Source organism: Trichoderma atroviride, chromosome 3 (genome assembly GCF_020647795.1).
Source record: "Trichoderma atroviride chromosome 3, complete sequence".
Taxonomy (NCBI): domain Eukaryota; kingdom Fungi; phylum Ascomycota; class Sordariomycetes; order Hypocreales; family Hypocreaceae; genus Trichoderma; species Trichoderma atroviride.
In genome coordinates, this window is record NC_089402.1 from 2,373,379 (window position 1) to 2,398,002 (window position 24,624).

At 50.0% G+C, this 24,624-nt stretch overlaps 8 protein-coding genes across 8 annotated transcripts; 4 read left to right on the plus strand and 4 right to left on the minus strand.

The window, feature by feature from the left end:
• Positions 1–195: 195 nt before the first annotated feature.
• TrAtP1_005994 (uncharacterized protein) lies at positions 196–1,398 on the plus strand (the record flags this gene model as incomplete). The annotated part of the gene is made up of 3 exons (XM_014082658.2): positions 196–381; positions 517–748; positions 884–1,398. The coding sequence occupies 3 exons, from the start codon at positions 196–198 to the stop codon at positions 1,396–1,398; spliced, it is 933 nt and encodes a 310-aa protein (XP_013938133.2).
• A 3,088-nt stretch (positions 1,399–4,486) lies between these two features.
• Positions 4,487–5,158, plus strand: TrAtP1_005995 (uncharacterized protein; the record flags this gene model as incomplete). The annotated part of the gene is made up of 1 exon (XM_014082659.2): positions 4,487–5,158. The coding sequence occupies one exon, from the start codon at positions 4,487–4,489 to the stop codon at positions 5,156–5,158; it is 672 nt and encodes a 223-aa protein (XP_013938134.2).
• Positions 5,159–5,649: 491 nt separating this feature from the next.
• TrAtP1_005996 (uncharacterized protein) lies at positions 5,650–8,353 on the minus strand. Its single transcript, XM_066112940.1, has 5 exons — positions 7,648–8,353; positions 7,437–7,441; positions 7,217–7,347; positions 6,380–7,156; positions 5,650–6,324 (listed from the first exon to the last, which is right to left on the minus strand). Exons 1-5 carry the CDS (start codon positions 7,651–7,653, stop codon positions 6,116–6,118), a joined length of 1,128 nt encoding a protein of 375 aa, XP_065969026.1. The 5' UTR covers positions 7,654–8,353; the 3' UTR covers positions 5,650–6,115.
• Positions 8,354–8,734: 381 nt separating this feature from the next.
• On the minus strand, positions 8,735–10,572 carry TrAtP1_005997 (uncharacterized protein). Its single transcript, XM_014082661.2, has 2 exons — positions 10,355–10,572; positions 8,735–10,301 (listed from the first exon to the last, which is right to left on the minus strand). Exons 1-2 carry the CDS (start codon positions 10,522–10,524, stop codon positions 9,482–9,484), a joined length of 990 nt encoding a protein of 329 aa, XP_013938136.2. The 5' UTR covers positions 10,525–10,572; the 3' UTR covers positions 8,735–9,481.
• Positions 10,570–13,752, minus strand: TrAtP1_005998 (uncharacterized protein). Its single transcript, XM_066112941.1, has 4 exons — positions 12,812–13,752; positions 12,233–12,728; positions 12,092–12,180; positions 10,570–12,041 (listed from the first exon to the last, which is right to left on the minus strand). Exons 1-4 carry the CDS (start codon positions 13,213–13,215, stop codon positions 10,994–10,996), a joined length of 2,037 nt encoding a protein of 678 aa, XP_065969027.1. The 5' UTR covers positions 13,216–13,752; the 3' UTR covers positions 10,570–10,993.
• A 1,846-nt stretch (positions 13,753–15,598) lies between these two features.
• On the plus strand, positions 15,599–19,111 carry TrAtP1_005999 (uncharacterized protein). The gene is made up of 3 exons (XM_066112942.1): positions 15,599–16,451; positions 16,538–16,621; positions 16,689–19,111. Exons 1-3 carry the CDS (start codon positions 16,308–16,310, stop codon positions 18,210–18,212), a joined length of 1,752 nt encoding a protein of 583 aa, XP_065969028.1. The 5' UTR covers positions 15,599–16,307; the 3' UTR covers positions 18,213–19,111.
• A 1,721-nt stretch (positions 19,112–20,832) lies between these two features.
• Positions 20,833–21,108, minus strand: TrAtP1_006000 (uncharacterized protein; the record flags this gene model as incomplete). The annotated part of the gene is made up of 1 exon (XM_066112943.1): positions 20,833–21,108. One exon carries the CDS (start codon positions 21,106–21,108, stop codon positions 20,833–20,835), a length of 276 nt encoding a protein of 91 aa, XP_065969029.1.
• Positions 21,109–22,428: 1,320 nt separating this feature from the next.
• Positions 22,429–22,800, plus strand: TrAtP1_006001 (uncharacterized protein; the record flags this gene model as incomplete). The annotated part of the gene is made up of 1 exon (XM_066112944.1): positions 22,429–22,800. One exon carries the CDS (start codon positions 22,429–22,431, stop codon positions 22,798–22,800), a length of 372 nt encoding a protein of 123 aa, XP_065969030.1.
• Positions 22,801–24,624: the final 1,824 nt, after the last annotated feature.

Here is a 24,624-nt window from a genome sequence, read left to right on the forward strand (position 1 = left end):
GTCCCATTCTGCTGCTTTCGTGCTCCTTTCGCCCCCCCCTCTTGAACCCTGAGGGCATCCCTTGCCACTGCTCTATGCTTCACGCTCAGCTCCCAATTGATGACCCTGTCCACGGTTACGGGCCTTGCTGAAGTCGCCGTCTCCTCCGTCACCGCCGTTCGCCTCCGGTTCTTCTGTCCGTAGCCCGATAACAAGATGAGCGCCGCCGCATCCCGCAAGTCACGCATAGCCACGAGTGTGGCGAGAGTTATGTACACCAATGCAGTCTATTTCCCTAGCAGCAGAATATATCAAGGTGATTCGCCGGGAATGCTCAATTACAGCTGCATCAACCACGTGTATTATGCGTATGCCAGCGTGACGGCGGACGGCAATGTATTTGTGAGTTTTGACAAAGTCCCAGAGACCACCCATATGGCAGAGCGGCTTCTTTTCCCGCGCAATGGTTCGGAAAAAGCTGAGAATATTTCACCTGCATGATGTTGCTCGGCTGCTGACTTGTGACGTGTGGCCCAGCTCGGCGATGAGTGGGCCGATGCCAGAGCGCCAGTGGATGGTGTTCAGGGTGGCTTGGGATCCTTGATGCATCTCAAGCAGAGGCACCCTCACCTGCAGGTCGTCTTATCTATCGGCGGCAGCACTGCGTCAGAGGTGTTCCCCATTGTTGCCTCAAGCACTCTCCTCCGAGATAATTTTGCCCGGTCTGCCCTTGGCCTCGTGGAAGCATCCGGGCTCGATGGCGTTGACAGTAAGTGCAGACGGACAAGACAAGGGATGAACAGAGAGATGAAGCACGGAGATCAAGTTCACACACACACACTCTCTCTCTCTCACCTTCACCGCATACAAGAGTCTTTAGCTAACTGTTGGCCTGCCTGGATAGTTGCCTGGGAGTTTCCATCCCAAGCTAAGCATGGCCACGACTTCCTGGCCTTGCTGGCAGCAGTGCGGATTCATATGCCAGAAGACCGCTTCATTTTGACAGCTGTCCTCCCTGCGGCGAAGGAGGTTCTCCAACTAATCGACCTCAGCACAGCGGCCGAGTACCTTGACTACATCAACCTTGTGGCATATGACTTCTTCGGCACGTGGACGTCCAAGACTGGCCATCACGCCCAGCTATATACCATGAACAAGGATGAACCCTCAGCATCGACTGGCGTGGCCTATGTCATTGCCCAAGGATTCCCCCCAAAGAGCATCCTGCTCGGGATCCCGACCTACGGACGAAGCTTCCTCAAGGCCAATGGACCAGGGCAGGACTTTAACGGTGTTGGCGGGCAAGATGGCACATTCGAATACGGCGAATTACCACGAAAGGGATGCAAAGAGATTGTGGATAGGCGCTACATTGCGGCCCAATGTGTCGGTGGTGATGGGGGGGTTTGTCACGTATGACAACCCCGAGACGGTCAAGGTCAAGGCGGAATTTTGCAAGCAAAAGGGATTAGGGGTTTGTGGAGCTCAAATTTGTCCAATCTTTGTGAGACACAAATTGGTTGCTAACTATCAAATTTTTTAACATTGCAGGGGCTCTTTTACTGGAACGGGCCGGCTGACTCTCGAGATCAAGCACGAAGTCTGATTGCGGCTGGTTTCCGCGCTCTACACACCTCGTGAGGCACAGAGTGTCGGTATGACGTCTCTCTCCGCCTCGTTTTCTCTTTTGTTTTGTGCCCGTGTGGCACATATCGAATTCTCATTACGCATACGCCTATTGACTCTCGCCTTACCGCTACTACTAGTGCCAGCAGATGGCATCAATGGGAGGGGTGGCTTGGCTCGCACGAGCGGTGCTGCATGACTCGGACGTGGCCGCAGGAAGGCGTTCCGAACTTCATCTCCAGCTGTGGCCCCATAACGCGGTAACGTGGTAACGAATGTTCTTTTTGTTCTTTTTCTTCGTCTACTTTTCTTTTTTTGGGCGGAAGCAAACAGCATGCTTTGGCAAAGCCGGAGTGGATCAGGGGGGAAAGAAAATAGAAGGAGATGCGCGGGTTCCATTGGTGCGCAACGGAAAAACGAATATCTTATGATGATATCCCTTTATAGACTTCAAATAGACGGGAGCAGGCGTTGTTGGCTTTTTTTTCTTCTCTTCCTCTTCTGGTTACGGTAATAGACGTCCAATCTCTTTCTCTTTCTGTCTCTGGCTCTCTCCACGCGCCACCTGGCAGCATCTAAGCTTGATGATGCCCTCCGCTATTCGACGGGCTAGCTGGCCACGAGCCCCATCGCTCTTCATAGCGTCATTATCGTGGCTCTACACGCTCGAGAGGAAGGAGGATTTTTGTGGCACCAAGCAGATGGGAAAACGTCACTCAGCAGTGGTGCGTTTCAAATCCGAAGGCGCCCAACTGGGCCAACTGGGGTAAGACGACGTTCTGGGTCTGCAATTAGAAATTTGGAGCCTCTGCTCTCCCCTCTTTTTTTCTTCCGTGCGTATGTGTGTGTGTGTGTGTGTGTGTGTCTCGTGGAGCTTCTTACTTGTACTATACGGGCTTGCTTTGAACAAGACAAATGAAAAAAACTGGGCCTTGCGAGCTATGGCGGTTGTCTTTTTTGACTGGCTCCGTTTCTTTTTTGGGGGTCCCTTTTTTTTTTTTTTTTTTGGCAGCTTGACAGGGAAAGGCAAGCCCATCGGCTGGTGACGCTTTGGTTGGAAGCAGATGCACACGGGCGGAGCGAAGGGCGGCCGAGTTCGGGCTTTTGGGCGACGGGACGAGAGTTGCGTTGGGAGTTTGGTGAGATGGAGAGAGACTGGGAGGAGCTGGGGATGATTTGTTTATGGAGATGTTTTTGACCTGGTGATGGCCTTGTAGATTACGATACGCCTAGGTGTTTTTTACTCGTCGTGATGCATATGAAGCTCGACATGTGAGAATGAGAAGCACTCGCCGCAAGAAGGATTAAATCTTTTTTTTTTTTTTAGACGCACTACATTAGCACATGCGTGCTAAAAACTGGGTTGCAGTTTTCTCCTACTTCTTTGACGTTCGTAAGAGTTACAGCCATGTATGTCTGTATGTATGTAGTCTAGTTTAGTTTTTTTTGCATGTATGCGCTGCTTACTACCTGTCACTTCGGACTAATGCCGCCTGTGCCTCTTCGTGTTTGGCTGCTTGGGGCCGGAAGCAGGTCAACTGCTAAACTCTATGGCAATTTTTTATTTTTATTTTATTTTTGAGCGGTCCCGGCGAGCTCCGTGAGGCGTAGACGTGATGGCTTTTTGGGGGTTAGGTAGGTTATGTAGGTGATGCTATATTTCCCAGAGGCCAATTAGGCTAGAAGAAAGGGAAGAGAAAGAAGGCAGTATTATTCCATGATATGTTTACGCTAAGCATTCCGATGATACTGAGGGAAATAAAACATGGGAAAAGTCACCTCATAAGACAGATAAGCAGTAAGCAAAAAAAAAAAACATACTACTGCCTCAAAATTTACGCAAAATCCTGCCCGAAAGACGTGGCTGGCTTGCCTTCTCGATAGGGTTTGTGGATAGGGAGAAGCTCTGTTTTTTTTTTTTTTTTGAGCCCACCCCGGCCCATATTAAAAACAGAAGGGAAAAATAAAAAAAAATAAAACCGCCTACCAGGTCTTTATGACATATGATGCTTGCATGCATGAGCCTCACGTGGCGATAAGAGATTGGAGATGCAGATGCAGAGGACAATGTCTCAGATAGTAGCATGTGGAAGTTTTGCCTAAGTCGTAGCGGGCGTCGAATCGTGATGAATCATGTTACAGCCGCAGCTTTGGAAGCTCTTGACGGCAGTGGCTTTTCTAAACTGGAGCTGAAGAACGGGGGGGGCGTGGAATCCGAAGAAGAAGCTCTCCAGCTATCGATACTCTTATGGAGGGAGGCACCTTGCCTGTAACGGACCCAGTGACAGACGGTGACGCATCCGGTAGCCGCTCAGCCTTAAAAATCGTTACCTACAAGGCAAGAAACCAACACAAGCAAACCCAAAAAAAAAAAAAAAAAAAAAAAGAGTTGCTCAGCTCAAGTGCCAGGCTGACAAGTCGGGGGTCCTAAAACGAGAGCCACCTACTTTTTTTGATTGTTTATTCCTTGGCCATTTTTTTCTTCTTCTCTCGTTTGTTTCCATCCCCCTTTTAAAGATGCGCCTCATGCGGCCTCGTCCATCCGCTCTTACATGTCGTCGTCACCGTTGAGACACACAGAGACGCCACAGCACACTGAGAGAGAGAGAGACTTCTTTTTTACACATCAACATGTCCAGTCCAGGCCGGGAGGTGCCTGCGAGAGCAGCAGACCACGATTCTGCGACATACCTGGCCTCGTCGCCGTCTCCGTCCGTCGCTTCGTATCGGCAGCGGCACCCGCAGTTTCAGCCTCATCGGCAAACGACCGCGTCCGAAGCAGCAGCAGCAGCAGCGTCATCGTCAACAGCTGCCCTACAGGGACAAGATCAACAGCATCACCACTACGACCCCAACCTCAGCCACAGCCTCAACGACCACAATGACGCTGCAGCGCCCTCGTCCTCGTCGGACCACATGCCCCCCCTTCGAGCCCATCTTCACCCTCCTGACAAACACCACCACAAACACCACCGTCCACCCGCGCGTCCACTACCTCTTCAGCGACGACGACGCCTCCGCCGTGCTCACCGCCCCGCAGACCGACCCTCTGCACCGCGCCCTCGTCGTCGATCTCGCGCCGCCCGCGAACCCAAGCGGCAAATGGACCGTCTCCTGGGCGTCCAGCCTGACGCCCGACTTTGCCGTCACGGCGTCCCAGCTGTCCCTCCAGCAGCACGGCAGCGGCAGCGGCAACAACGAGGGCGACGAGGGCGAGAATAACGAAGGCGCCTCGTCGTCTGTGATGCTTCGTGTCGAGGGCGTAGAGCGCGAAGGCGTCCCCGCCGATACAAAGCCTACAAACGCAAATCTGCGCGGTTCCTCGAGCAGCGGTGGTTCTGCCGCTGGGATTATCGGCCGCGAAGACGTGGATCAGCTGACGGAGGAGTTCAAGCGCCGCATGGGCGTGTTGAAGAAGGTGGTTGACGAAGGCGAACGACGACGCGAGACGCTGAATAGGCTGAATGAGGAGATGGCAACGACGCACCCTGATGGAAGGGACGATAATACGGCTGTGGAAGATGATACCAATGCGGGGAGAGAGCCACAGTAAAGCCAAGATACCCAAGACCAAGACCGTCGAGAAGAGGGAGCTAAATTCGATCCGTTCTCTCTTCCTTTACTTATGCCATGGGATATTTTTCCACCTTGACTTATTTGGATACTACCCTCCTAGCTACTATGGGATGAACGAACCACCAAATGTCACGTCACTCGACTTATACCAGACTCGGCCCTCCTTTACCCTCGCCAGAACATACACAAAGCACACTGGGAAGCATAGTTTGGCGCACGGTCACAGCTACATTGCAGCCTTAGATTTGCTCTTTTGCTTCCATCTAATCCAACATCTTCTCCTTTTTGTTTTTCTTCCCCATGTTTGGGCAGTTTATGAAGGATACATTCTCCCCTCCTCGGGTCTCTTAGCGAACTGATGAACAAGATTTGACAATAATACCACTATTACTAGTAATCTATGATCTATGCACCACCATGCGTCTTAATCAAACCTGCATCCAGTTAAAGGTGCGAGCAAGAATGAGAATAATTTAATTAAAATTTGATATTAAAAAAAAAGTCTTTCTGCTGAGCGCCTCAAATGCTAAACTCCAAATGTTCTTCCCAAAACCAGCAACCAAAAGCGTATTGGCGAAAAAAAAAAAGCAGTGGTAAAGGCGTCTAAACAAAATCAATCCAACCAGCCATCTCTTGTACTTCGACAAACATAAAAAAGTCTCAGAGCTCGTTCCCGTTCGACAACCACCGGAATGTCATAGCCCTTGTGTGGCGCCCGAATCCAAAGGCGTAAACAAAAGAAATACAGGCACAAGGTCCTGCCGCATGTCGGTAGCTACTTTTATACAGTGTCTTCAACGGAACTGGAGTCAAAACGTGTGTGTGTGTTGTGTGTGTGCGTGCGTGCGTGCCCCTTTTATACCTCTTATTCACTTTCACTCTCTCAATCATCCTTCTTTCAGACTCGTCTCCAATATCTCGTCAGATGCAGCCATTACTGTGGTGCAGCAGGCAAGTGAAGTCTTCCCTTGGCTATCCGGCCAAACTGGGCAGCAATGTCATCCTCTGAGGGCAGACGAGCCACGAGACGAGCAGCCGGTACAGCAACCTCTTCGAGCAGAGATCGCTTCTTGTTGTTGTTTGTTCCTCGGACAACAAAGATGTAAATGAGGACAATGATGACGACGATGACAATAATGGCAACTATCAAGATTAGCCCGTGTTCTCAAGCCTCATGGCGGGTAAATAATCGACTTACCAACAATACCAAGGCAAATCCACTTCTTCTTCCTGGTGGCTCGGGCAGTTGTGACAGCCACTGCAATCTCCTCGTTACCCTTGTCGAGGTTCTCGACAATCTCCTCGCCCTTCTGCTCAATCTGCACAACAGCGGCGTCTTGCTGGACGACCAGGGTATCAAGATCCTGCATGAGCTGGAACAACTCAGTCATCTGCTGCTCAATCTTCAGCAGCTCCTTGTGTCGGTCCTGGACTGCGCTCAGTGCAGCACGAGCACGGCCCTGGCGGTCGCTCTGCATCAGAGCCTGGCTGAAAATCTGACCGTTGCCGGTGTCCTCGACTGCGGCTTGGACCTCTTCCTCTGTAGCATCGGGGCGAACAATACGGTATTGGCGACCCATCTGCTGCTTAACGGCGGCCTGGAACTCGGATTCGACAGTCTGGTATTTGGTGATGACGGCCTTGACCTCTCGATCGACTCGGTCCACATGGCTGCTGTTCATGGCGCTTCGGCCCTCAGGCTTGGATTTGACAGTCCTGACACGCTCAACAAGAGAGCGGTAGGTAGCCGTGGTCTCGGTTGTCAGGGCATCCAGCTGACGGTTGGACTGGCTGGACGAGGAGCTGTCGACATCGCTGAGAACTCGGGATTGGAGCACCTTGATCTGTTCCAGGCTGCTCTCGACTTGGCGAACACTGTTGCTGATGTCGCGGCACTCGTTACGGATCGCATTGGGGTCTTCGCGGGCCATTGAGCCGGCATTCTGCGTTAGAGGAGCCATCTCGACTGCTGAGCCTGTAAGTGTACGGTTAACCTCCGCATGATGGGTTGAGCGATGCGTACTGTCGGCCATACCTCCATTTGGGGCGTAACCACGGCCACCAGAGCCATAGGGGGTATTGTTATAGCTAGGAGGGGGGTTTTCATAACCACCGCCGCCGTAGTTGTCGTTCCGTTGGTCGTACGGGTTTTGATTCCCACCGTATCTAAAGAGAGACAGGGCGTCAGTCACTGGAATGCGGGTTTCAGGGGCACTGGATGCAGAGCCCAAGTCGAACAATTGCGATATACTAACCCGTACTGTTTTGACATTTTATTAGCAAGCTATTCTGAGTATCATACAACGAAATGTGGTTTGCAAACGTGTAAGATTGTGTTTATGGAAATGGAAGTATGAAGGAGAGAAGATTGGATCTACTCCAGAGCGAACGCAGATGCTTTTCTTCGTGCTATGGGACGCTCGCGTTGAAACAGCAGCCGTAGGAGAGTCGGGGTGAAACACTTACGCTCATGGTGGATTCGGTTAGGAGAGATCCAGGGATATCAGAGGTTGGCGAAACGCTGTAAGCTGCAAAGCGTGGCTAGCAATCGACGGCTGTTTCTTTTGTGTTCAAAAAAGACTACAACAAAAAAGAGGGAATCGAACACAAGCAACAAGAAAGAACAAGAAAGCAATGGCCTCACTGCCCTTTTGGTTAAGAAATTGTGTAAATGGCAGAAACAACTTTGCTGTTCAATGTTGGAGGAGAATAAAATGGCCCAGGAGCAGAGGAGGCCCCAAGCCCGGGTTTCCAGACAAGGGTTATAGAGGAAGGCGAGAAGGGGGCAGCTGCACAACAGCGGAGCCGCGACCAGGGAAGGAGCGGCCCTACGAGACTTGGCTTCCAGTGGCGGTACAGGTACGCGCAGTAGCGTGGCGTGTATCAGTGCGCAGCGAGTGTGGCAGCCGGAACTGCGCGTAGGGGGCAGGCCGCAAATTAGCGAGATACGTGTACTAGGTACCGGTACAAGCGCCCACGCCGTGGCGCCTGGTCTAATCAAATGGAAGGCACTGCAATAAGAGCCATCACGAGCGTAATTTTGCAGAGGCCGCTAAATAAGGAGATCGACGGACAGGCGAAATCACAGGTCGAGCGCAATAACCGGCCTATAATTGGGGCCGTTCAATGGCCAGCGCTCTTATTCGTATTAATTGCAGGGCATGAAAGCTTGTTACTACCATGGCTTGTAGTCCTACGCAACAAGTACATGACGATCCTTCATATTTAGCCGTATTCCAAACCAAGCAACCTTGGGCAAGGCGTTTTCGCTTTTGCTTTCCGTGGTGTCAGATGGTCTCGACAACAAACGGCCGTGATTGGATCCGCGTCTTCAGCACAGCATCGAGCTAGTGGAACAACGGCCGGTGGCGCACATTGATTTGCCCTGGTCTAGAGCCCGGGGTGGCATCGGGGTCCCTGCTAGCATGTGGATGAGTCGCAGAGATTGCACTACGGGGTATCAGCTGTAGCGCCTGGGAACGGGGACGAACAGCTCCGTTGCACCACCAAAGCTGCTTGTTTGCGTCGCTCTTTATTCTGCTTGGTTTTGATTGCGGCGCCTGTTTTGCGCTAGGCCGCTGGAAAACGGCCTTGTGTGGCGATCAAACAAAGCAGCCGTCACGTACGGAACACTGCAGCCGAGCAGAGAACCTCCGTTTGAACCAGCCATTGAGGGGTCCCAACTTGCCTACTGTAGGCGGCGAGCTGACTGGAGCTGACAATGGCGCCGCAGCTCACCGTGCGCCACCTACACACGTCGCAGCATTTCGTAATGGCTCCGGCCTGCAGTCAGCATTTGCACCGGCTTCTAAAAAAAGACGGCCTAAAATATATATGCTTGTACGACTAGCTTGTTGGGCAACGATGCGCAGCACCGCCTCCATCAACCTCAGATGCCCAACAACGGATCTAGATAAACACCGACAATTGCGTGGCCCTTCCGATTAGCCGGGGATGCAGATGCAGAGCAAGAGCTACAATGAGAAGAGGATTTTAAATATATGCGGGATAGCTGGTCATGAGCGACCTTGTTTGGATCAGTATGAACCAACATGCAGGGCGAAGGAAGCGAGTGAACTGGCAAGCTTAAATAGCGTTGAAAAGGATCAATCCTAGCAGCTTCAGCTCAATGACATGGCCTTGACAAAGCAATTTCAAAATTAGAACCCTATAATTAATGCTCTAGACATTTAGAGAAAAAATCATTGTCTGTGTCTGGAAATTCATGCTACGCAGAGATATTCCTGATCTTTGACTGCTAATTCTACTTCTGCTTCCACCTCTTGAAGATACCGTCCCCTCACAAAACCGCATAAGCAGAAACATAGCTGACACTCGATTCATTGGGCCGCGTAACTTGACTACTACGGTCATACTTCACAACTCTGAAGCGACTCTTTTTCTCATCATCGACCTCCTGTGCGTATAGCTCGAGGGCAGCCATGGCAATACCAATTGGATGTCTCCCGCACACTGTGTTTCCGGTACGTCGGAGATTATCGACAAACGCATCATGACTACCGCTCTTGACGGCATCCATAGCCGCTTCATCGACTAGCTGGATCGATTCATAGATAGGTGGTCCCGATGGCCTTGTGTTATAAGGTTGGAGATGCTTCAGACTTCCAATGTCTCCATCGGCGGTGTATACCGTATAGTCGAAATCCCATCCCCAGTGACAAAAGTCCGAGCTAATGATGAAGGCATTTTCTTCATCCTTGAGATAAGACAAGAGTACTCGACCAAGATTCTTTTCGTCTGTTCGGTTAGTACTTCCGACAATAATGGGGACCACTTGAGGGAAATCATCTGATGTCTTGAAGGTCTGTTCACATCGTTTGTAGAGCAGTGGCAAATGCATTTCCAGAGAGTGTTCAGCCTTGTCATTGGTGCGAGGTGCATCGCTCATGGCCCCTGCTTCTTTCACTCGCTCGATTGTATCCCTATCCACGGTGAAATCTCCGAAAGGGGTGGCATATGTTGAAAATGTTGTGACGGCGCAGCCAATGAGGCGGTAGGTATGGGACGGCCCTAAAATGAACACTCTCTTTGCTTTGCTGAGATCAAGGCAGCTATAGGCCCACCCAGCATTTGGTCCTGAATATCTATATCCTGCGTGCCTTTATACATGTATCAGAGAGATGCTAGGATTAGATTTATCAAGATCACTCACGGCGCAATGATTATTCGAGCTCCTGGTATAGGCAATGAAAAGTCATCGACAGTCCCGGGAACATTGGCAAAAAAGCCGCTGATTTGCTCTGCCAGGTCCTTTTCTATGTTGGTATACCATGAGCCTGCTTTTCCGGCTTCTCTGATATCCGCATTCGTATTTGTATCCATTTCTATTTTCTTGATATTCGGAGATTTCTTGTAGTTGTTCAATATGCTGTTGGTTCGTCTGAGCTTTGGAGGCAGGTAATCGATGATCCCCGCCTTTACGAAGCGGGGTCGCAGCAATAGTGGGCAGGAGAGCCACTTCGTAATACCTGCTAGGTAGGACCTACCTTAGCAATCGGAAGTTAAATTTGGAGGGCATGTGATTTCATCAGACAACATTCTCGCGGCTCGCTTGAGGGACAACGCGAGATTGTTCGAATAACGCGAGGGCTAGTATATACAAACCCGCTTAACCTAGTCTGATTACCTATCTTCATAGGTTAGGTATGTATCCTACGCACCTAGGTACGATGCAACAGTTCTTTCCTGCAGAAACATGCTTTTCGATACAAAACTTTCCATAAAGAGAGAGACGTGCCTGTGTTTCACTGATTATTATTCCTTGTAATAAATCACCTACCTACCTAGGTACCTAGTAGTCATCTTGGCAATCTACCCAAGCACCAGGCATTACCACCTCCTTTTTATTCTCAATTGTCCTCCAAAACTGGCACGCCATGGATTCATACTCCGGGGCCCATTTCAATTTCCAGTCGTCAGGGCTCGATCCAATATCCAAATCTATTATTCGAAGCGGCACCCAATATTGTTCACCAGACATGTCGGTGCGCGTTATACGATTCACCTTGGGCAGCGGCTCTCCCTTCCTCATGTGGTGCCGCAACATGCTTCGTGAGCTTTCGATAGCGTCGGCATCGAAAGCACCTTTCGTGTTGTTCTCAATGTCGTGGAGAACTAGCAGCTCCCGCTTCCCATATGCCAGTAAATCAACCCCTGCTGACTTCAATAGTGTAAGCCATTGTTGAAGACAGCCATTAAAGTATGCGTCCCAGTGATTGACAGGCGTGTCGGGGCAGAGATAGCAAAGCGCTCCCCCAATAACGGACGAAAGCGGAGTGCCTCTCCAAGCTGTCACTTCATAGGCGTCCCATGGCACAACCGTTTCCACGCAGGTGAGATCCTCAAGTGTAGCAAAGTGGGCGGTCTTAATCACAAGTTGTGCCCAATCTTCGTCATATGTTCGCATCCACACATATGGCTTCATACACTTATTTAATCTCTCTGGATATCGACACCCCATTGCCAAAGCTGCGGAGTGCACAAGAGATACCTTTTCGCAGCTTGATTGGGCAACGCTATTCTTGGTGATGTTCCTGTCTTCTGAGAGAAGGCCCTTCAGAGTTCGGCAATCAATAACATTGAATGCCCCGAGCCGGACGGCTTCAAGTCGATCCCTCAATGGGCGTAGATAATATTTGGGCATGAACAAATTTCGGAAATGGTGCAAGAGCTTGTCATCAGGTGCAAACGATCTTATAAAATCCAAGAGCCTTTCGGCAGGTAGAGAGTCAGGTTCCTGGAGATATGATGCAAATAGTTCGGCTATCATCTGAAGATTCTTCTCCGGGGGAGCATTTTGGATCGAAAACATTTGTGACGCTATAGAGTCAATAGGTGATCTGTTATTCCACTATCAGCCATGCGCCAGAAGCTGAGAGGGGAGACTGACGAATTTCCTGAGGTATAATCCAGTAATGACACGAGGCCAAGTTGAAGTAGTAGTTGGCATATTTCGTATTGCTGATTAGTTGCTGCATACTAGGCCAGTTGTAAGTCTTTGGCCGTACTATGATAGATGGGCCATACAAACATGTAATAGAGACCTCCCGTCAGTAGTACGGTCGAATGGTGACGCATTTCTGCTGCTGAACATTTGCCGGACGCCAATTAGATCCCCACAACTGATCTTCTTAATCAGTTCGGAGTCATCTGCGATTATGTTGTACACGCGATAGCTATATGTCCATCCTGCAATAGCTGGTGCCGATATAAACTCATATACTGACGTCGATATCCAGCTTGGTAGCTGCAGCTGGGCTTTCCAACCGCCGGCCCCATTAGTGTAAGTTAGGGCGAATCGCGCGTATTGGGATATATCGAATGTCAAAAGATTCGTCGTTTTCTTGGACCTTTCCATCGGCTTCTTGCTTCTAGGGAAGAACTCATCGACATCATTCTGGAACTGAGGCATTTTCTTATCTTGCAGTAGCAGTGGAAGAGATTGTCGAGATGATCTAACGAGCGTATGACGTTGGGGCTGGACCCGTGCTGCGGGAACTTGAGAGCTTAATTTCCAAAGCATTGCCCTAGTTCTCCAACGTTAGAATACGGTTTATATATTGGTAGATTAGATGGTTGGCTTTGTTCAAAATAAAAGCCTCCAACTCACATCTGGTAGGCTTGTATTGCCAACTGCAGAAAGGTCATGCACCGAGACATGCTCTGTTCAAGCCTCTCCACCACCGATTTATTAAGCATAATTTTAACAGTAGCATACTTGCGCTTTATGCTCTTCTTTGCTTGCAGCTGCGTTCGCATATCGGCTACTAATACGCCCAATGAATCATGTGCCTTCTTTGACATGTCAAGACAGTTTTTGAACGATGCGGAGACATTATCCTCATTGAAGTGGTCCTCAATCTCTGCAAAGATTGGTTCAAGGGCTTTCAGGTGCTCTACAAGCCCTGAAATCCCATCCGGGACGCCTCGAAATTCTTGCCATAGCTGGTGAGTCTGGTAAATGAGCGTTGCCACACGTGGCACCGAATTTATCACATCGAGGTTGGTGGTCATGTCTCTCTGCTTTAGAAAATGAATGTAGAAAAATGACCGCGCGAGACGTGCTTGGAAGGAGTGCAATGATCGCACGGTAGATCGACCATAGGCAGAGAAAAGGAACGCATAGCAAATGACCGCTTCGAAGAAAAGGCTTGCAGTCCTAGAAATTCATGTATGACAGCAGAAGAGGGCACCGCCTCTTTCTAGCCAAAGGCAGCAACTCATTTTTGTCTGTCAAAGGTAGACGAAAAGGCTGTGGTGCGAGCGGCCTCTTGCATGGGGGGCTAGAAAGAAGGTGGGCGGTAGGCAGACAGAAGCAGAAATGGTCAAACGGCATTGGTTGAGAGGCATACCGCTACATGGGCTGTTATGCTGTTGGGTCTTTTCCCTCGTTTTATACTGGAGTACAGAATGGCAACTGGGCGGCTCGGGCCATGTCTTATTCGCTCTTTGGGCGGGCAGACAGGGGGTTTGGGCCGCAGGAATAGGCCGGCATGAATATTTGTATGTTTGAGAATTGGCATCCATCAGCGATGGTTTGTTGGATACGGCTATCAAATGGAAATAATACTACACACAACTGGGAATAACGACGTTGCATATATCAAAAAGCGTTTTGACGTGTATAATGATGGTGGATATGTCTTAATTTATCAAGTCAATTATTAGTACTATATGATAGGCGGCAGCAGCAATAGTAGTACTAGCAACAGAAATAGCAGTGGTAAAAAAAGTACCGGTAATAGAAGCAGAAAAAAAACTACATATTCAAGTAGATTATCTCACGTATAAATGGCAATGCTGTGTGTAATATAGATCTATGTGTTGGTAGCTATCAAACATTCCTTAGAATCCCTATTCTTTTGGGCTCCCCCCTTGGCTGTGTATGCCCCCATAGCTGCATAACAGGTGTTCCCCCTCTCTATCTTCATGGTGTTGCGTGATGTTACTTGCAGGGCTTTTGTCCCATTTATGATTAAATTTGTAAGTAAAGGCAACTCGCTTGAAATTTCCAAAGCGCAGCTTCCCGAAGCGCTACTGAAAACCGGCAGGATATTCTACGTGCCATGTCTCATGTAAGTGGTGTTTCACAAGCATCCCATCCTCTGCAAACACGGGAGGGCATCCCGAAAACTAACTTGCCTCAAAAGATACAATTAGAGCTACCGCATAGATAAGTAGAGCGTGAGGCTTGAAAATTAAAAATTGTAATAGCAGGGGCTAGAACAGCATCCTATTCGCCAGCTTATGCCTTGGACCTCTCTCTCGGACCAATGCTGGTTGACTCTAGTGCCACTTTGGTGGTGTAACACAAACATGTGTGGATCAGCAATAAGATCCTTAGACTTCTTTTTTCTTCTTACGATATTACTCTCACCTTGTTCGGGTAGGCACGGCGAGATGGGGAAATCACATGTGCTCGGACTTTGCCGTACCTATGATTGTTGATTATGAAGGATCTTGGTGCGGGTACTGTATGACGGCCTACCCTGTGATACCACACGACCGGAGTTTGCCTTGGTCGTAGGATCACCTGCAACGTACATGAGTAGGTATTAATATTCTCTCGGTAGCCTTGTACGTAAGAGAAATCAAGGCAATGTACAGGAGTTTTGCAGTGTTGGTCTTTGATTGATAAACCTCAATCTTATCAGCAACATGAAACCCCTGTCAACGAAACAGTGCGATAGATACTCGGTACCATGCTGGCAACCGCATTTCATTAGATGGTAGAGCCACAACATGCTAAATAGCGGGTTTCAATCCAGATCGTCTCTCGCCTGTTTCAGGCAGTCCGTCGGATCTTGGCGGCCTGTTGACGTAGCATTTTGCCACCAGCCAGATTGATGATGTCTTTGGTGGGCGACCCTTTGCGGAGGATTGGCCACTAACAGGTTTGAAAAGCACACCAAGTTGCAAGTGCTGTGCGCCGCCATCTACACAGTATCCAATGTAAAGCAATGCTGCGAGATGGCATGTATGCAAGCATGGAGCATCCGATAGTGCCGTACATGTTTCTCTTTGTGCCTGCAATTAGCTGCATGGGTGCGTTGGAAGCCCGTATAACGAGAGGCTGAAATAGACTTTTGTTGAGCAAAAGCTACGTGAATCTCAACAATAGGTAGGGTGCTATTGTGTACAGGACATGTACTAAAAACGTATTGCCACTTTTGTCTCTTCTTTCTTTTTAGGGCCCAAGTACTGTTCAAGTACTGTTCAAGTACTGTTCAAGTACTGTTCAAGTACTGTCCAAAGACTGTTCAAAGACAGAACTGTTCAAATACAGAGTCGACTTCAAAGAGAGCACTACAGGGCAGCGGCTCAAAGGCAACATGTCAAAACTGCATATAAAAGCGACATCCGAAGCCGCGAGCAAATAATGCAGACTCAATGCAGTCATCATCCCGTCCAGGAACAGGATCCAGGAAGTGGTGCCACGCTGACGGCTTAGACAGTACAAGTCCCCCGTCAGCGGATATACTGTGCTGGGCCAATGTAACGCTTCGTACATACGAGGAACCGTGGCCAAGGCTGCCGGTGCTATTTAATCGGCCATGCTGCAGTCAATAGCGCGCCCAGCTACAGGTACCTGCACCCGATATCTCGCCTCCCTTGGACTCAGCCCAGTCAATTGACCTCAGCGGTGGCGACGATGCCGCTCCCTCTGTTTGCCCGCCCTCATTATTAACCATCGCCGAAGAGTTGCATCCACGTGCCCTAATCAGCCAGCACGGGCCTGGGACCTTCGGAAAGCATTCCAATCGTTGCGCGTCAAGGCGTCCGTTTAGACTCTGCCGCTGCGAATTAGCGGCTTGCAGCGCTATTGCTCCGTACGGCAGACGGCATTGCAGCGTTGCAGCGCCTGGGCTGACGCTATTACTTACGGCGACCCCACCTGCAACCAACAACTTTTTGATCTCGGAACCTGCATCCATTGAAATTACAAAACCACCTACCGACTTATCGCAAATTTTCTCTTCCCCCGTCATCTTCTTCTACTGCACACGTCTCTACGGCCTCTTTTCGATCTCTTACTACTTCGATCATCTGAAGCCGACTCTTCACAAGTCCAGGCGCGCCAGCTTGGCGCCGCATTCCTGTTCGCCATGCCGAGCACCTCCAGCATGGCGTGGTCCAAGAGCACCCGCATCAAAATCATGATCGCCATCGACACGGCCTTCTTCCTGCTCGAGCTGATATCCGGTTTCCTGGCACATTCGTTGGCGCTAACGGCCGACGCTTTCCACATGGTATGTTGCGCGATCCCTCGTCATGTCGCCTGGACTCAGAGATGTCGATATCAGGAGAGCAATCGCGCCATGCTAACCGTTTGCAGCTGAACGATATTATCTCTCTCGCCATCGGTCTGTGGGCAGTGATAGCGTCGCAAAAGGCCACCACCGACGAATTTACCTTTGGCGTAAGTTTTCTACGTGTTCCGTGCAGACCAAACGTGAACACTTGCAGCTGACACCCCTTGCCTGCAGTGGGTACGAGCCGAGATCCTGGGAGCCTTCTTCAACGCCGTCTTCTTAATCGCGCTTTGCGTGTCCATCATCCTCGAAGCCTTGACACGCTTTGTCGAGCCGCCCGAAATCACCAATCCCAAGCTTATTCTTATTGTTGGCTGCGCCGGTCTGTTCTCCAACTTGCTGGGCTTTGTGGTCCTGGGAGGTCACGGACATGACCACGGACATGACCATGATCACGACCACGAACACGGTCATGATGACAACGAACACGAACACGATCATGAGCATGAGCATAACCATACCCACGGAGACGGCTGTGATGTCGAACAGGGACAACACCCTGGCGGTGATATCGCTGATGAAAATGGCGCCATTTGTGACATCCTCCCAGAGGTGGTTGTCCAAAGAGCCGTCATGGCAGGCCGTCGAGCTAGCACCGACAGCCCCGAGACGGCTAGACGTATTCACTTTGGCGACGACTCTACAAACCGCGACGAATCCAACGGAGCCAGCCGAATGTCTGTCCAGTCTAGGGGGCGAGAACACCAACGCCGATCGAGCAGAGGTCATTCTCGCTTTACTAGTATCGAAGATATGAGCATCCACCCCGCCAGCTTCCGACAGGAAATTATCGCTGCTAGTAGAGCTGCATCGTCCAATGTTCATGTTGAGAGTGGTGATGAGTCTCCTTTTGCAGACTCTGAGACCGAGGCTAACGAGGAATCGGCACTCCTCCCGGATGGAAAAGCAAATCTTTCTTACTCTACTGGTTCGGCTCCTAAGAAGCAGAGCGCACGACGAGATTCTAGCGTGCACCATGGCCACAACCATACCCTCCCGCGACAGGCTGGCGCCAAAGTCAGTGGCCATAACCATGCCGACATGGGCATGCACGCCATGATGCTTCACGTCATTGGTGATGCACTGGGAAACGTCGGTGTCATTATAACGGCGCTCGTCATCTGGCTCACCAACTGGCCCGGCAAGCTCTATGCTGATCCGGCAGTCTCACTCGTCATTACGGCTATCATCCTCAAGACGTCGATTCCTCTGACTCTTGCTACTTCACGTGTCTTGCTCCAAGCCACTCCTGAAAATATTCGCATCCCGGAAATCCGCCAGGATATTGAACAACTCCCCGGAGTCGTCAGCTGCCATCATATTCATGTCTGGCAGCTCTCTGACACAAAGATTGTCGCCAGCATGCATCTCCAAGTCTCCTTCCCGATTAACACACACAGCGGAGAGAAGTACATGCAGCTGGCCAGGCGCGCTCGGAAATGTCTTCATGGCTATGGCATCCACAGTGCCACTATTCAGCCCGAGTTTTGTCTCGATATTAAGCATCAGCACGACGGCGAGGAACCGGCATTCTCACTTGATGGGGCATCTGATGAACAAATCCGACCCTGCCTCCTAGAATGCGTTGATAACTGCCAAGCACAAGGGTGCTGTATGGTGGATACGTCGTCGGCCAGCTCGACTCGAAGAGCTAGTGAATCTTCACGCAGCGAGGCTCAACATGACCACCAACATTAATCATCAAACACGACCCGCTCTCCTGACCCGTTTGTGCAGGATGACTGGGTTGGATAATGAGTAAAAAAACAACCAACAGCGAGCTTTACTATGCGACTCTTATCAACGCATTTCAGACTGACTTTCAGTATGGAATAAATGCTTGATCTAACCCAGTTTACTACCATTTTCCCCCTTATCAGTTTTTTAATAGTCATCATTTGGTTTTATGGTTTTACGGGTGGCTGGCGTTGTGCTTTGGGCGATGAAAAGATCCTCAAAGCTGGCTAGATTTTTCTTTCCTTTTTTTTTTCTTTCTACGGAGCATGTATTAATTTTTTTTTTTTTTTTTTTGTTCTCCTTCTCTATATTTGGAGAAATGATGGTAGAGCGTGATACAGCGTCATGTGGAGGCGACAAAGCGACCAAAAGGAGGATATGAGCATCGCTTGTTTGCGGAAGAGGCGGGTTTATCTGTACTGAAGAATCTTTTTAGAGGGGAGAATATGACGATTTTGAAAAGGGCACGCTCGATGGGTGCTTTCTTTTGTTACATTGGGACAGCGGCATTAGTTGGAAGAAAAGGTTGGAGAATTGAGAACATTATGCGAGTTTGTTAGGTGCCAAACTATCGGTGTCCTGTTTGGACATGGTAGGATTGCTGTAGTATGTGAATTGTTTTTGAACATTTCAAAAGACCTGTGACATTTCAATTATCCGAGAATAGCTTCTTAGAAGAGAGAGAGGCATCTACTGGACGTTTGGAATAGTTGAAGCATAATCTCGAGATGATCTCTGGAACGATTTACGAGCAACTGGCATGTTTTTCTTTTTCTTTGGGCACAACCGTCTACATCTTCCATGATAACACTTTGTACTCACGAGTGTGCTTTGTATAAGCCTTCACACTACTTCATTTGGATATTACTTGATTGTCTTTCGTAAACAAGACAGAGAATAGAACAGCCCTCGTAGGTAGCGGAATGCTCATCTACCTACAAGTACTTCGTATCACGGCGATGCGCAGCTTCTACGTATTTCTATACTTAGATTGTATAGACATCCTAGATACTATTCATTTTCGGTTGTGTAAGCGAGAGTGACAAGTTTATACAAGACAAAGTAGAGCGAAGAGCCCTGAGACGAGGCGAAGTTGGAGAAGAAAGGTATTTAATATTCTGGGATCTCAAAATAGCAGGCCTTGTTCTACATGCGAGGGACTACCACAGAATCTGAAATAGCTGACGGTGGAGGTTGTATAAGCACAGATGAACGATTCACGTCCCATCTTGGCGGTGTTTACGGTATTCTCGGCTCTTTGAGCTATAGAGGTGGACTCCTTGAGTAACCAATCTTGAACCCCCCCTTTTTTTTCATAACGCCGAGGTGATTAGATAGCAACTTCTTACAAAGTACTATTACTTTACAAGCCACCTCCTCGTGTGAGCTTGCGTCATGCAATATGCAGAGGACAGCTCAAATCGTTCAGCTCGGGATATATATGGAGATGGGTACCACAAGCAGTATCATCAGCTCCCTCACCGACGTAGTGGCGAGAGATGCGTTGTACAGCCAAGAGGTAAGAAAGCGTTAGTACCATCAGCAGTCAGCATATAAGTCATCAGGGACTGTGATCCATGGATAGCCGGTGAGGCTGGATCCGGCGAGCTCCGCCTGCATGTCCCATTGGTCCCGAATCCCACGATATCACGAGCTGAGAGGGTGAGAGAGGCGCTTAGATACACTCCTTGCGTAGTTCATAGTCTCTCGCTCGACTGTACCGGGAGCCCCAGGAATACATTCACATCCAGTCCACTCTGGAGGAGAACCAATGTGGCTTCGATTGCCTGGCATAGCTATCCTGGCAATATGGAGCAGTGTTACGTACGAATACCCCGTGCTCCCTACTAGTATAAGTGTTAGTAACGGCACAAGTAGTGATACGGAACAATAATGGCAGCGATATGAAAGCAGACAGGCATATCTATTGGAGCAGATGCCATCGAAGCAGCCCTAGAGCTCAGGGAACTGGGCCGTGAGTCTGCACGTGCCATCCGCGAGCCAAGAATAGCCATCATAGACGTCAAACCGGCCGGACAAGGCGAGATTGGCTTCTGGATCAGCGGGATTCTGGACAAGTCAAAATCACGGACGGATCCTCGTTGATCGGGTGTTCAGTTACAGGTAGGGCTTCGTCAACGAACGACGTTGGTTCAGGTCTTCCGCATGAGTCGTATCTGGCTAGGGTCGAGATGAGGTGCCACGGCATGGTGTCTCCTGGAGCAGCGGCTGGGGGCTTCCCTGTCCGCTCTTTGATTTGAAGGCTTGAGGGATGGACAGACAGCAATCCAGTATGTAGGGAAGCAGTTGGAAGAAAAACCACGAGATACAAAAAGCAAATCGTATTCAAAGCTATGCTTGTGTTTGGCCAGCATCATTTCCGGTGGACTCTCTCTCCCTTTAGCATGTATCACGGTGATTAATCGCAGCCAGGGTACCCAAGGCAGCTGGTGCCACGGCAACTCGTAACAGTGCTAGCGATTCCATGGGCCATGGCATTATGCATTGAAACTAGTAGCAGTAGTACTACAGTACTACCACTATTACCAAAGCACACACACTTTCGTAGTGCTTGGCGAGATCAAGCGGTCTTATTCAACATGGTCGAAGACGCTCGAGCTCCTTCATTCGACGTCTCCATCAGCTCCGTATCGTCCGCAATCGAGATTTCGATGGCAAGGGGCAAGTCAGGAGAAAGGCTTCGGAGAAACGGGGCGTCTCGTGTCGTCAATCGCATTCGGGGCAGCTGCTCAAAGCGGGAACAGGCGAGCTCTTTGATTGCACAGTAATTTGATACGCCCGTCCCAGTTCCCTGCTCATTAGCCGCAGATGCGGGCAGAAGCGAAGGGGGCGCCATACTTGCTTGTACTTGTACTGTACCAATATGCGGGTGGGACGCAGCTGGTAACGTAGCTCGTAAAAAAACACGGAGTAATCAGGAGCAGTCGTCGCATCCAATGCCGTCGGCGTGATTGCAATGTGCTGTAAGGCGATAAGGAGGAGCCAATAGTGCCTGGCCGATGCTATGGTTTGTACCTGTTCCCTAGGCTTCGTACCTGGCAGAGCCGGGAGAATGCTTGACGCAAAGGAAAGGAGACCGAAAGACTGTACTTTGCAGCTCCGCAGTAGCACTTTGTGCTCCGTATTCGAAATGAAGCCGGGTTGTGGAGAACAGAGTAGTAATTGGCCTGGGGTAGTATGTCATGACGCCAAAACAGGAAACGCACATTATTACGGAGAACACCCTTTCGCCGTGACGAAGGAGCGTACAGTCATCAAATTATGTGTGGTCTTGAGTATCTTGCAGTTGGTTGTTCTTGGTGAAGCAGCCTTGAATACATGATAGAGTACGGCCACGAGGATTTGTTCATTTTATGCAGTAGGTTTGGTTGGTTAGCAGTAGCTCGACACGGCGTGCAGAAAGCCACAATCGGACGGCTAGCTTTGAATTCTACTTGTTGTACTTGTCATCTGGTAGAGAATCGGCGACTGGCTTGTGCCAACGAGGCCACACTAGCGACCCCTTAGATCTGACGGCAATGTTGGCTTGATAAATTGCGCCAGACCTAGAAGCACTTGTGTGGAGGGAGTGCTCCGAGCGACTTTCGCAATCTGCTTCCTCCGATCGGATCTGGGGATCGCACCCAAGAGGGGGCAGGTTTGTCATTTCAAACAATATTATGTCAGTGCCAATTTGGGAAGCACGACAAAAGTCGGTATGGAAGGCGAAGGATGCCGCATGTTGTGGCGCACAGCCTTTGGAAGGTACATGCCCAACATGGCCGATGCAGCCGTCTCAGTCCGCCTCATTTCGGCCCCTCTGCACGCCTGTAGACGCATATGATGGTCTGCGCCTGCTCGGCTGAAAGAATTGGCTACTCGAGGGCGCAGTGCGGATCATGGACCACCGACAAAATCGTACGTTTTGTTCGGTCTTGTTTCGAGACGACCCCCGCAGGCTTGCCAGAGCTCAGCTGAAATCTAGCCTTATCTGACTGGTGGCGTCGTGGCTAATTTATGCTGCATTGTCAGCCAGGCCGTGATAGGGCGAAAAGTACCAGTACGTTTCTCCATGGTCTACTTCCATCACCGATGAGAGCTCCCATAGGCTGGCACACTTCAGAGCTGACGCCGAGCCTTTCCTATCGCTGGCTCAATTTGGCATTGCTCCAGGGTAATGGCAATTCAAGGGATATGGCTTCAGCGAGCCCGGGAAGAGCGATTGGCGCACCCAGCAGCGATATGGCTGCTGGCCATTGCAACCATCCTCTTGTGCCATGATGCAGAGCATCGGAGGGAGTATAGACGATCGGAAGCGGCTGAACAGAGCATAGGCAAGCTCGCAGCTCGAGGGTGGTATCCTATCGCCAAAGCACCAAAAACAGCTTCCGGAGGGCCAACAGGGCTCAAGGATCCGTCTATGCAGCCATATCTGAGACGCCGGCGTCGTGCAGGACCTGAAAACGTCTCTCGACAGAGCAAATCGATACGAATGGCACAGTCAGAGGCACTGGAGATGCATTGTCGCTTCCATCGTCGGTGTTTGTAAGGTTGAAGTTTTGCAAGCCCTCGGGTCTTCACCGTAACTCTCATTTTTTCCGCATCGGCGTGCCTGAACTCGGCAAGGTGCGGGTACCGCCTTCCTTGGTTGGCCACCTTCTCGTAATAGCCCATATACGGCAGGTACGGAGCACCACTCTAGGCTCCGTAAAGAGGGCAAGTGCGGACGACGCATGGACATGCTGCTACTGCGGCTTGTACCGCTACTCGTGCTGGCAGCCCGTGCTCGAATCTGCTCCCTCACATGCATCAACGATTTTTTTTTTCTCGGCTCCTCCTCTGCTCCATTCAGCACATCTGGACCGAGACTCGGGCCACGATTTGCCAATTGGCGGAGCTAGACGGGGTTTAGAGTAGGGCCAATGGAAAGGTACTCGTAGCTAAACTTGGACGACAAGGATTCTTGTAGGGAAGATATTCAAAGGTCCGCCTCTCGCTTCGTTGATATTGAGTAAAGGCACCAGTGCGTCAACGTCCAAATCCTTCAGCTAAACTCCTAATAGTCCCAACAGCATACTGTAATTACAAGCTGTATGGTTAGGGAGAAACGTACTAAGCCATGGTCCGTAACAGAGCAGTCTGGACTCTGGCACTTTAGAACCAGTGGATGCGAGAGCTCCATTGGCATTGTCGCTTGCTGGACGTCATTCTGGCCAACTAGTTCGGCTTCCACAGTAAATCTCGCCCCTCTCATAGCGTCCAACATGGTGGCCTTTTTTTTTTTTTTTCTTTCAACAGCCACGCCTCGCCTAGCCGCATCCTGGCGCTCAATTGGAGGCCAAGGCAACATGACCGAAGCCCGAGGCTTTGTAGTTGCGCATTGGACTCCTCTCCGCAGCAGTGGGAAGCTTAGTCGTTCAACCTTTGAGCACAACGCCAACGCTTGGCCTGACAGGACAAGGAACAGGCTTCAGCATCTTTAGACTCGACTTGACCAGAATTTGCTCTTCCCGACGCCCCACGCCATTTTTTGCGCTATATGTGGCTACGAAATCGGAACGGCGTTAGCATCCAATGGCTGCCGCTTATACCGTGACCTTTTCGCGTTCATGTTCATCTTTCTGTGTGATCCTTGCGTGTTGCAGCCGGTACACCACATGTACAGTACTTGTAAATCTTTGATGTTGCTCAGAACCTGCCTAAGGATTAGGAGGAGTAGGTATATCTTCCTTTTCCTCGGCGTTCCCATAAGTAGGTGGCTACTTCAAGTGTCCAACAGCAGCTCTTGAACAATCTACTTCTGTATTAGACTAATAGTATCTAGTAGGTAGCAGTACAGTATATTCGCATCCAAGCTTTATGCCAGATTCAAGAATCTCACCCCATCACCCAAAGGTGGGACTGTCACAAAAGGGCTTTTCTTTGCGTCCTGTCAGAAAGTTATCGATCCTCCCACCATTCATACATCATCGTTGTAAAGACGGTGTGACCATCATATATAGCAGCGTTCACTGCATAGCCTAAATCTCGGTGCGTTTTTTCACGCTCATCTTGACACTTGTCCTATGTGCTGCAGGAATGCCTACGCCGAGCCTATAAAGTGTGTAGCACCAGTAATCAATCATCTGCAGCATGCTCAAACTTGCCTTTCCGATGCAAGGCCGACGCCTAGCCCCAAGCACCTGGCGACGGGATCCGAGATTCCAGGCCAATGGCGCCCCCTGGCGTATCGCGCTCTTGCATACATCTTGTACATGGCCTAGCCAGAGCTTGCTCCGTAGAGGGGCAGACGCGACGCAGTAGCACATGGTCGCGCCTCGAATCGGCGACTAGCTAATGTCATTGGCAGACGGGCATGTCAGTCTGCCTCTTA

Coding starts and splice junctions, on each gene's coding strand:
- TrAtP1_005999 (XM_066112942.1), top strand. CDS start 16,308: ATGCCGAGCACCTCCAGCATGGCGTGGTCCAAGAGCACCCGCATCAAA. Junction 16,452..16,537: donor CGGCCGACGCTTTCCACATG/GTATGTTGCGCG, acceptor AACCGTTTGCAG/CTGAACGATATTATCTCTCT. Junction 16,622..16,688: donor CCGACGAATTTACCTTTGGC/GTAAGTTTTCTA, acceptor CCTTGCCTGCAG/TGGGTACGAGCCGAGATCCT.
- TrAtP1_005998 (XM_066112941.1), bottom strand. CDS start 13,215: ATGACCACCAACCTCGATGTGATAAATTCGGTGCCACGTGTGGCAACG. Junction 12,181..12,232: donor ACGGGAGGTCTCTATTACAT/GTTTGTATGGCC, acceptor CAACTGGCCTAG/TATGCAGCAACTAATCAGCA. Junction 12,042..12,091: donor GATTATACCTCAGGAAATTC/GTCAGTCTCCCC, acceptor GTGGAATAACAG/ATCACCTATTGACTCTATAG.
- TrAtP1_005996 (XM_066112940.1), bottom strand. Junction 7,157..7,216: donor TGGTTACGCCCCAAATGGAG/GTATGGCCGACA, acceptor GTACACTTACAG/GCTCAGCAGTCGAGATGGCT. Junction 6,325..6,379: donor GATTTGCCTTGGTATTGTTG/GTAAGTCGATTA, acceptor TAATCTTGATAG/TTGCCATTATTGTCATCGTC.
- TrAtP1_005997 (XM_014082661.2), bottom strand. CDS start 10,524: ATGGATACAAATACGAATGCGGATATCAGAGAAGCCGGAAAAGCAGGC. Junction 10,302..10,354: donor GCTCGAATAATCATTGCGCC/GTGAGTGATCTT, acceptor ACATGTATAAAG/GCACGCAGGATATAGATATT.